At 42.5% G+C, this 11,815-nt stretch overlaps 1 protein-coding gene across 1 annotated transcript in view; it reads left to right on the top strand.

The window, feature by feature from the left end:
* Positions 1-3,337: 3,337 nt before the first annotated feature.
* The window catches only part of kcnb2b (potassium voltage-gated channel subfamily B member 2b), a 92,835-nt gene continuing 84,357 nt past the window's right edge, over positions 3,338-11,815 (top strand). Inside the window, exons 1-2 of the mRNA XM_005722571.2 lie at positions 3,338-3,921; positions 4,916-5,627. Coding sequence (XP_005722628.1) covers positions 5,043-5,627 — 585 coding nt within the window. The 5' untranslated portion in view covers positions 3,338-3,921; positions 4,916-5,042. The remainder of the gene's footprint in view (positions 3,922-4,915; positions 5,628-11,815) is intronic.

The following is an 11,815-nucleotide window of genomic DNA, read 5'->3' as shown; positions in this document are numbered from 1 at the left end:
CACCGGATGTGGCATTCTGTGTTGGGAAAACAGTGATGCTGAGCTGTAACAAGACTCTAGGATCTATGTGTCTATGTGGCAGCGTGTATCCTCTGCTGTGCTGTGCTGGACACGACGATTTTTTTTAAGAGCAATTGACAGGCAGTTGCTGCAGAGATACCAATAATAATATAGAAAGAAAACAACACCCAGTCAATTAGTGATCCATGCCCCTGGGTGTATTATGCAAACATAACCAGCATCACAGAGGGGTGATCAATCATGTTTGTTTGTCCACAGCTAACATCGGCTCCAGAGAGAAAGCTGAGACCAGAGCACCATGGACATTCACTTTGATAAATGCATTTTTTTTAGGGTATTGTTTCTTTATTTTGATTGATGGCAGTGAGAAGTGACAATAAACATGGGGAGATGGAGAGGGAGATGACATATTGCACAAGTCCTTGGTTGGATTTGAACCAGGACTTAGTAGTTGGTACATACTTAGACCGCTAACCCCTGAGGGCAAGCCTACATAGCATACATGCAGTTTGTACAACCAAATACCAAAGCGTGTTCATTGTGTTGTGTGTATTTTTGACACATTAGGTGATGCTGGCAGCATCAGAGGTGAACAGGTGTGTTTTGTGGAATGAATGAAGACATGACATAGATTTATGATTCCAGTCTGCAGCTGACCGTTACACTGAAGGCCACTGCTGCCCACTGTGGGTGGGTGCTTGTGTGGACCTTGACATGACCAGAAGCTAAAAATAGAAAAAGAGAATAAACAGGCTGCTGCTATGGTGTGTTTCCTCCCTCTTATTGACAAACACACACACACACACACAAATAAAACGAAGCACGCACCAGACGCTGTCGCACCCACACGCACAAGCACATTTGAGCACTGTGTCACGGCATGCTTACAAAGTCTCCGGGCTCACATTTTTGCAGCCTCACATCGAGCCATCCAAAAACCTTTCTTAAAGTTCAACTTTGAACTTTGCAGAATAATAAATGACAAAAATGGAAAATTACATTACATTCAAGCTGTCAAAGCAAGGATCAAGAAGCAGTAAAAAAGAGAAAGCAGATTTTTTTAACCTTATCCACCCATGTGGGGTTTTTTCTATCGCAAATATTCAAATCCATGACAGCTTCCTATAATAGAAAGGTGTTCCAAACTGATTGAATGCTTATTATTGCAATTTAAGTGGATTTGACTTTTGCTCTCCCACTCCTGCAGAAGCTGACAGTAAATTACAGCATTCATATTTCCTCTCTCTTTCACCTTGCACACACACACACACGCCTATTTAACATTTTCTTTTTTAAGATCAGCCCATGTGCTTCCTTCTTATGTGAAACACTCACACTTTCAGAACCCAGTACAGTAAAAGGAAGCTGAAAAATCATTGGTGTGGTGCTCCTCGGTGTATCTGTCTAATGAGTGTGTGACGAACGGGCGATGATGTGTCTCTCTTATGTGCTGACAGCGTCAGAGGCAGGAGCTGTGGGGTGCGAGTGTGTCCACGGTGTTGTTTGGATGATGGAGTGGACACATTTTATGACAAACTGAAAAGGGAAAATACAGCAGGCAGTGACAGCTCATGGATGAGACAGCCGGTGCAGTCAGTCAACTTCTCTTTGGTCGGAGATTGATAAGAATGTTATAGAGAGAGCAGGTAGGGGGGAAGGAGGCCAAGTACTTTCTTTTGAATTCGCCATGAGCCCGCTATCACGCTCAAACTGTGCGAGGAAATCTGACGACTACAGACGCCCAAGGTTAATTGGCCAAACAAGTGATTCAATCATTCAGCGGTAACAAAGCAGCAATGCTGGTTATCTAAATATCCAAGCCTATCTGGCTCTGTGGCCCAAAGTGTTTCTTCAGCATGATGCTACAATTTGGGTTGCTAAGGCAACAGCCCACACAAGCACAAATGCCCACATAGTACACAGGAATGAGAAGAAGAAAACGGTCCAAAGAAAACAAACATTTTATAGTCTTTGTAACCTGTTGGAAAGTTGGTAATTATAGATATCAAGCTGGTAACTAGAATTATTCCACCCACATGGTGGGATGGATGCAGGCTGCCTTCCACTCCCTGGAGTACCCGCGCATGCAGGTGGTGTTAGCACAGGGCTGGAAGCATCTACAGCAAGTACACATTACTGCACGCAACACAAATCACTGCTGTAGAAGCTGCACAATGTTGCCCTGTTGCGCTACTTTACGTGGGATAACTGATTGGCTGCCAGTTTCGCAATAATTAATGAAAGGGGACACAGTCGATTACTCTTAATCATTATTCGGTACCCTCATTAACAACCTTTGTCATCAGCAGTTTTCTTGTCAACAGCAGAATATTTTACATCTGTCACTTAGGGGTCATAGTCATGCTTCACTGCAGCAGACCTGAGGCCTGTCATATTAATACACCCCTGATAACAAGGGGTTAAATGAATACATCTTTAAATCATTACCTGATTAAGTGGTAAACACTTTTATTGGGGTGTAAAATAATAGCTTCTTTGCATTTGTAGACTCGCACAAATCCTGCAATCCTTTTGCCATCTTTTAAAAAAGCAGTCCCAAAGCAAATGCAGCTTAGTCTATGCACTAGACCGCCAGATTGCTGAGGTCACATTCAAACAACTAATCGGGGTGATACGTGATTGCCATGAGTGTGCTGTGGGAATGTACAAAATCTGTGAAGACCACCAAAACAATACTGACCTTCAAACATTGTGCCCACACAGTTAAGAAATAGTATAGGCTACATGCACACCAGGCTCTCTTTAGTCAGTGCAGCAGTATTGATCAATTGTCACTCGAAGGAAAGAACATGGCAGAGAAATTGATTACACATATGCATCGTATAATCAAATTTCTGGAAAAGTGCTTAGCTAAGGGGGAAATGTTCAGTTGACACATGAGTAGACTCTATAAGAAAATATCACCGCAGCACTGGACAATATTCCTGTGCACTGAGAGAGCGAGAGATGGAGAAACGGGAGCAATCTGGTGTATAATGCCAAATACATGTGAGATTTTAGCTGTTTTCCTTACAATAGGTGGCCGCCATGCTAGTGTGCGAGTGACCGAAAGTAGTTTGGTAAAATGTAAAAACTGCTCTCCTGAGAAATTTTGTTGAAGATTATTCACAGCAGATAATCCAACTTCAAATCTCCACCGACACAGGAAATACAGCGCAATATTTACAGTCACACCTACGGCAAGGAATGCACCTATCCTTTGCTACCAACACTTTACGCACAGCAACGATAGGCCAGTGGTGTATTATATACTCTATAGACGTATTGTAAAGATTTTGCTTTTGATTTGCCGTGCGTGACTGCTCTTGTAGGATAATATGATCCAGGATTTCGCTCAGTAACTTTAAAAATCTCTCCTCTCCGTGATTAGAAATCGAACACTTACTGAACATTTTGTTCTATTTCAGAAAAATAATATTCCGCCCGCTTGTGATTTGGTTTCACCTCTAGGATGTGGTGCAGCCCATGTGCGCCCCTCTGCTCCTCCTTATGTAGTATACAGCGGGACACTCCGCAGTTCGCTTATCCCGTTCCTTCTCGTTGCCTTTTACGCGCTCTACGTCTGCAGTTACAGTGATTCAGAGCCCCTGTCTTCAAGCTTTTGGATGAAGGCGCAGGACTCATTTCCTCGGCGTTCCCATGGCGAAACGACACTGTCCGTTCTCCCGATGAACATTTTCAGAGGAAGACGTTGACGCTTTTTTCTTCTCTTTTCGACTCATTTTCACACAAAATGTGGGGCGCGCGTTCTCTGCGCGGCGGAGTGCTTCCTACAGCAATAGCCGCTTGACTGAAGGGGAGATCCCGACTCCCTTTCCGTCCTCTGCTCCCTCAGGAACAAGAGGAGTTTGCATGCAAAAGGTGGTTTGTCAAGGCAAGGTGAGACTCATTTTTACAACATATATTCTGCTGTTTTTCTTTTTTTTTTCTTTGTTTTTTTTTTTAAACTCTACTTTGAAGTGAGTCGAAAACGAATGTGCGCTACCAGAGCAGCAGGGATTGTTAGACTGGTTTAGATTGAAGGTAGGTGGTGGACTGAACACAGATAAGAAAAAACAGCAGTGTAACAGGTATGCGATTATACTACAGTTATAATATCCGCGCGATTTCGCTGTGCATGCCCCTCTTATACACATCCATGTAGATCTTAAAATTGGCTTCCTAGTGGCAAATTCGTGATACAGATAATACGGCAGTTGGGGATGTAACTAAAAACTGTTGCATCCAGGAGTACTCCCATCATTCCCTGCTACATAGACTTATTTCTCATTATTTTTTATGTTTTTAATTTATTTTTTAAACCCTTGTGCGGCTAATCAGTAAAAGGGATATATTTACAACTTTTAATTATAAAATATTGAATTTTATACATATATATATATATATATACATCCCAGTCAAAATAGTTTTCCTTAGTAGCTTTTTGTTTATGTGCAGGGAGTAAAATTTTACTGAAAAAATATGACTAATGATATATGATAATGAGAAGTTAAAAATTGTTGCCTCACATGCCTCCAGATTGGTGCATCTAAACAATAATGGCACATGACCCATTTGGGGTGCCACAGAAAGTAGCAGGAGTTCATTTCCTCACTACAGCGCTGCTGGAGTGGAATGCAAAGCAAAGCAGCCATATTGACAAAATCATTGATTCTGCCTAACACCTTCATAGAAATGTGGGATCAATAACGCTGCACGGCTGATGCTATTTTTTGACAATATGAAGTAACAGGTGACTGTTCCCAACTGAAGAGATCGCATTTGTTTTCTAATTTTGGAGGTGAAATGTGTCTCTTTTGATGCTGCAATTGATTTAACTAATGTGCCATCAGTCACTCACTCATCTCACACCCTCTCTCTTTTGTTTTCTCAGCCATGGAGGGACTTGCCTAAAGACGAGCCAACATAACCGACATAAGAGCTTTAAATTATTTTCCCATATTTCGGGGGGGTGAGGAGGTCAGTTTAACATCTTCCCAGAAGTCTCCTTTTCCATCACCATGGCTGAGAAACTCGGACCAATCGGAGTTAAGCCAATCAACATCCGAACTGCTCCCTCGCTTCCCCCTGAGCCCATCGACATAATCCGCACCAAAGCCCGCTCCCGCAGAGTCCGCCTTAACGTCGGGGGTCTGAACCATGAAGTCCTGTGGCGGACCCTGGATCGGCTACCCAGGACCCGGCTTGGCAAGCTTCGAGAGTGCAACAGCCACGAGTCCCTAATGGAAATCTGTGACGACTACAGCCTGAACGAGAACGAATACTTCTTCGATCGGCACCCGGGGGCCTTCACCTCCATTTTGAACTTTTACCGCACAGGCAAGTTGCACATGATGGAGGAGATGTGCGCCCTGTCGTTTGGCCAGGAGTTAGACTACTGGGGTATTGATGAGATCTACCTGGAGTCTTGCTGCCAGGCCCGTTACCACCAGAAAAAAGAGCAGATGAATGAGGAGCTGCGGAGGGAGGCAGAGACAATGAGGGAGAGGGAGGGAGAGGGAGAGTTTGATAACACCTGCTGCCCGGACAAGAGGAAGAAACTGTGGGATCTCCTGGAGAAACCCAACTCCTCAGTGGCTGCCAAGGTAGGAAACCCAAACTGGAAGTGCGATCACACCGTCTCACATTTCATGTTCACATTCAAAGCTGAACATGCTCCCTGGATCACAACACATTGCAGACATGGTTATCAAAGGCCAGATCTATCCTGTAAAAACAAAAATACTGATGAGTTCATCGGTTTGAAATGTAGTGAAAGCTGCTGTCTTTGGATAACAATTTGTACGGATGGAGGAAAAGCAGAATATAGGGATGAAAAATCATCCTTAAGTAAAAACGCACAGTTCTAGTATGAGTGGGAATCACTGAACTAGAAAGAGTTTGACTTCATTTGCTTTGATGAAATAATCGGTAGGAGTGTCAGCTTCTGGTCTGGCTTTCTTTGCCTGGATAAAATAGACCACATCTGTTCATGGCTTGTAAAACGGTACATTTCTTGGACAGAGCGGTACAAGTATATATTCTCATGTGGCTCTATTATGCGTAAGTCTTACTGATTAGATGTACTTCTTTCTCAGTCAGACTGTGAGTCAGGAAAATGTCATAAGGTGCTTGCATACGTATCGATAAATACAGTTTCTATAGCCCTGTTTTATAAATACTTGTATATAAATAAAGGCATCTTTATTTGGTGTGACTGAGGGCTGAGGTAGTCATCGGTGCAGCTGCTACCCACCTTTCCACATGTTTAGAAAAATGCTGCATCAGTCGCATACAGCCCCGTGTTCATTCATGCCCCGAATCAACATGATAAATACTACAGACATCAAGTGACTGTCTTGCCATGTTGTCATGGCTGCTCCTTGTAAAACGATGACATCTCCTCCTCCTCCACCTTCTCATTCCACCCTCACTCAGTCCTCAATTAGGATGGTCAGCCTTGATGAAATCCAATCACTGATAATTTAGTATCCTGATCCCATCATCAAGCAGTGCAGGCGGGGCAGGGCTCATCGGGATTATATTCCACGTCAGAGGATCATAAACACAGGGACCTGCGTGCGTGACCCAAGAAACATCATCCCCGTCGGATGTACTGTACAGTGCACGTTGGATGATGCATTGTTCTGAGCCCTTTTCCATTAAAGCAAAAGCTGTTTCACTTCGACTGGGACAGTTTGGAATTCGTGCTCGATTCAATTTTAGACCCCCGGTGCTAAAATTATGGTGCAATATTCAGCTTTGAAATGGCAAAAAATGGTAATGACTCTCAATGCATAAAGTTCAGCTCATTTTACAGGCTGCTATAGATGTTTTATTTTTCTCCTGCCTTCCTGTATTATATCCATATAGCTTGTTTACCCACACATCAACTAGTGATATGTGACTGACGAGGACCCCGCCTCACCTCGATGATTGATTTCATCCTCATCGGGGGAAGCTTTATATCACCTAAGTTAATTAAAGAGCTGGCAATATTTAATTTAAGGCAAACCTTGGTGATAGCAGTGTAGTAACTTGATATGTGTGTGGATTTTAAACTGATAAGTCCAAGTATAGTCCCTTAGTCAGACACGTCTACGTATTGCTGACCTGTACACTATTGCACGGGGAAAGCCTGTGAAACCTGAAAGGGAAATTCCTCCCTAATTCAAATGGCACTGACGTTCTGCAGACTGCTTTGCAAGACGAGCTTGAATGTGACTCTAATGCTTCGGCTTTGTGATTTCACTAAGGTTATCTGCAGTTGAAAGTACATTTGGAAATAACCTGCCAGGGCTGCTGGACTGTCAGATGGCAGCTCCCTGAGGTCAGGGAAGCCTTTTATGGGGCACATATTGTACGTGCCTTGAAAGCCCTTTACCAGGGAAATGCCATTACAAGCCTGGTACACAGCAATGTGCTTTTATTCAAAGCAATATGAGCCCTTTGTCAAATGCAATCACAGAGTCTTACGGCATAGAATATACACCTTCCCTTCACTCTCTTTGTTTTTCTGTAAAGCAGGCTTTATGAGATTTACGAGGAACCCAGTCTGACACTTAATGCTACCGCTGGCCTGCTCTGCCCTTAAATAAAGGTAACGCATAAGAGGGCCGACCTTTTCAGAAGGGTCCATCAATTTAGGATTTCATTCTTTCAGGATTTCATTCATGCTTTGGGAGCACTGGCAGAGGAAGGGAAAAGGCAGAAGCCTAGCACACACTGCACCAAAACAGAAAATAAAAAGGTGCTTAGAGAGAGCCACAAGTGAAGGGAGAGCTGCGGTGGACAAGATAGTGGCAAAGGAAAGCCCTGAGAGAGAGAGAGTGATGTAAGAGATGAAGTCATGTAAGTTACGCCTCAGGATGCTGAGCTGGATCTTTGCAAATCTTTCTCAGTGAATTATGAATGGTCCAAAGAAAGAGAACACTCGGCAGTGCGGTGGCTTCTTAATGTTGCTGTGACTTTTGGTTTAGTGCCCTCTCGCGTGGGTGGGTGGGACGGGAGGGCACTGTCGGGTGTTTGGCGTGCGAGAATTTCATGTAGAAGAAAAGATCTTCCAGGCTCGTGCACTGTAGTGCGAGTTGAATTAAATCACACATGTAAGGGACAGATTTCGTAAACGGTGTGTGAGCGCTCGTAGTTGTGGTTAGCTTTATGGGGAGTTACAAAAAGTTGCGCTGTTTTCTAAACAGAGGTGCAGTCGGTACATTTTAATATCAAGCGCAAAAAATTAAAAGAACCTGTTTGTAAATGTTAATATTGTTTAGTAAATCAGTATAGATGCAAATAATAGAGTTTCCACCTCTTACATAAAATGCTGTCACTGCACTCTCTTTGTAAATACAAACACAAACACACACGTATATACATTTTTTATATTATCTCTACTTGTCAATTAGATACTGTATATAATAATTTAGTGGCAGTTGTGCTCTGAAAAATAAAACCTAAGATGGTGTTTGCATCTTTTCCCTCCTTGAGGCTATAATTTCTTGTAATCCGGTAGAACGTGTCATCCTTGATATTGAGCCAGAAGGACTTAGTGCTGCCCCGACCTTTTTTGTTTATAATGAGTCATGGGTATAGTTCTACAGCAAATATTCTTAACACTAGCTTGCACAAGGAAGTCGTATTAAAATGGCTGGATTGCTTTGGGAAATATGAATTTATTTTTGCCTTGATGTCTCTCTGTGTAAATGCACTTTAACAGTCATGATGCCAAGATGGCAAATGTAACTTGTGCATGCAGTTTGTAACCTGCCTGTGTTTTTCCACTTGAAGTGTTTTTTGTCAGTGAGATGGAAAATGTGATTAGATGACTCCAATACATTTGTTTCTGCCTTCAAATAAACACAATGGTATGCAAAAAAAACAACAACAAACCAAATCGTGTAATAAGTATCACGATGTTAACGAACAGTTGCTACAGATCTTGGCGGTTTAGTCAATATTAAAAATTATTGTTATTAGTCGTGACATGGGTGCATACAGTGCTCAGTTTTAATAGTGCAGTATGCAAGAGCAGCATCTTTTCTTAATCTTGATTTGTTTCATGCAGTGCTTGCAGTTAAACCTTTCAGAATATTAATAATGTAATGCACAGTATTAGAGCTTTAATACACCAGTGACTCTAAAAGAGAAAGTCTATATGGGCAGCCCCGGAAAAATAATAGCAGAGGATTCAGAGCATTTTAAAGAGATCAGTGTTTCTTTCTGTTCCCCCACCCTCCCTACCCAGCCAGCCAGCCAGCCACCCACACACACATACACACACACACACAGGCCATGTCCAGCCCTATGCTTGCTCCTAATGTGGATGTGCAACATTACTCTCCCCTTTATCTAATAAGCTAGTCTAGCTAGTGGAAATGGTAAGCAGTGGGACTGCATGGGCGCAGCCTTGTGCTGTTTGGTCCTCCCACGCTTGGAAGCAGCCAAAGTCGGTCCACTGTTGATGATGATGATGATGACACCGTATAAGGAAGCTGTAACAAAATACCTTACTGTAACACGCATCCTAAATGTCACTGTGTGAATGTCAGTGTTGTCATAATCATCCGTCTCAATGTGGTGCGCTAAATCCACAATACACACTGCCTGTTTGGCTTTGTTGGCTCATTTATAGAATTGCATATAGAACGGGACATGTGAGACGGCAGAAGTGACAATATTAATGCGTAGCTTTGGATGTGATAGGAGCAAATTCAATTAGCATACTGTTGTGGCACGACTCCACGGCGTTTGATGCCGCCCGTTGTTTCACATCAGCGCAGACAGCCCCTTCCCGTCCATCCATCTGTTTCCTTCCAGGCTTTTATAGCACTGAAGTGAGCATTTGGCCTTGTGTGTACATCGATGGAGTTTCTGATATTGCCTGAGTCAAAGATGAGTGGAGACGGGGAAAGGAAAAATGAGCGTGGCCTTTCGTCAGCATTAAGTCAAACGTTCTCTGTGTCAGATTCAAGCAGCAGGTGGACCCGCTAATCTGTCTTTCATAATCATTCTTTCATCTCTGCCTGACTTGTGGTCTGTTCTCAGAAGTTTAAATATATAAGTGCTGGCATATTATTGACAAAAACTCAGCTTGTTGGGGAAATATGTGCGTTCTAGCTGCTTTTTACCTATGTTGTGAAAAGCCTCTCCGATTGATACTGACCTTGACTTTGCAAATACTATTTTTGTCTCCAAGTTTGTTTGTTTTTTCAAGCAATGCATCCATGTACAGGAAGTAATTGTAACTCAAATCTATGGGAGTTATCGTGTTACATTTGAAGAAGTTATCAGGATGCATAGCCGGAGCGAGTTTGTCATTTGGGCAGAGCGCACCTTCTCTCCTCGTGTAGTCTCCTCGTTGCATAAGCCTTCCATCAGGCCTCTAATCAGTACAGCCTAGCATTTAGACACCAGCACCTAAATCCTCTTTACCCAGCATTCATAATCAGATAAGAAAGAACCTGCTAGATTATAGGTGGCATGAGTTCTTATAGTCCCGCCATGAGAAGAGGCAGAAGCATTTGTCATCAGGATGTTCCAGGAAAAACTTTACCCCTTCCACCACTGCCTTTCTTCTCTCTCTATGTCACCTGCAACAAAATATAATTTTTGAGATGGTCTTTGGCTGCGATCACTTGTGCAGTGATCAAATATTGTTTTGGGGATAACAAGAACTTTGCAAGAGCCCTGACAATAACAAGCAATGGATTTTCATTCCCTCAAAATATACTCTGGATCAGTTTCATCTATAAAAAGAAGTGCTTATGTTCCTTCATTTAAAGCGTTTTTTGATGGTGTCTTCTATTGTTTTCTTTGAGAAGTGTCTGATTTGTTGTATGCACATTGAATACTCACCAGTTTGTTCTGCTATTTAATCACTCTAAACATGAATTTCCACACATGGACAACAAATGGCACTAGCGCTGTAAGCAGTAGAGTACTTTCCACTGTCCTTTGTTTTGTTAGTGCTGTCTGAATTTATAGTTATGTTACCAAGCAGCAAATATCAACTTTCCTAACAAAAGCATTCCACGTTGATGAGTACTATGACATCTGTTGACAGGGTCATTTCACGTGGCTCTGTAGGAATTAAAAATTGCATTAAAACTTCTGAAATCCTGCTTTGCAGCTCGAATGTAATACTGCATTTATTTATAAGGGTTTACACTCATGCCTTAGGTGTGTTTGATTTTCTCAGATTGCTGTAATCGACCGCTACATGAACAGAAATAGTGGTAAGTGTGGCATAAAATACACACAGATAACATTACACTGACTTTTCATTACGCAAAAGCAATTTTTAATTTGAAATACCCCGAAAATTGAGCTTGTGTCAGATTATCCTGCACTGCTAAGAGGCAGACTGGCTCTCATGTGGATTTTACAGCAGAGGTATCCCAGGGTCATATTTAAAATGAGGGGGAGGTTAGGACACTGCAGTTCTTTATTGATCCAAACAAAGCCTTGTATCTGCGAGGGAATGTGTATAGTGATGCAAAAGAGGTTGGGGAAGACAAATAGGGGGACGGCACATAAAGTTCATCTGTCTCAGTACTAAATTGTTGCTGTATATTTTATTTCAAAAATTCCCCTCCATCAGTGTATGCGTTTATTGTGACACACACTTCTGTGACAACCCAGTGCTGCTTTCTTTAGTTATGATCACCAGTGGGATTTTGCGTGCCGAGGAATTACAGTTTGAATGCAGCTCAGTGACCATGGCATCCCAAAAGAGCCCAGGGGCCTGTCTTACGGCTAATTGCAGTTGACCATGCGTGTAGTGATTCATGAATGA

This window comes from Pundamilia nyererei, unplaced genomic scaffold, assembly GCF_000239375.1.
Source record: "Pundamilia nyererei isolate P.nyererei 1_Seehausen unplaced genomic scaffold, PunNye1.0 scaffold00007, whole genome shotgun sequence".
NCBI classification, from domain to species: Eukaryota; Metazoa; Chordata; class Actinopteri; order Cichliformes; family Cichlidae; genus Pundamilia; species Pundamilia nyererei.
Note: the sequence above shows the minus strand (reverse complement) of the source record. Positions and strands in the feature narration are given on the sequence as shown.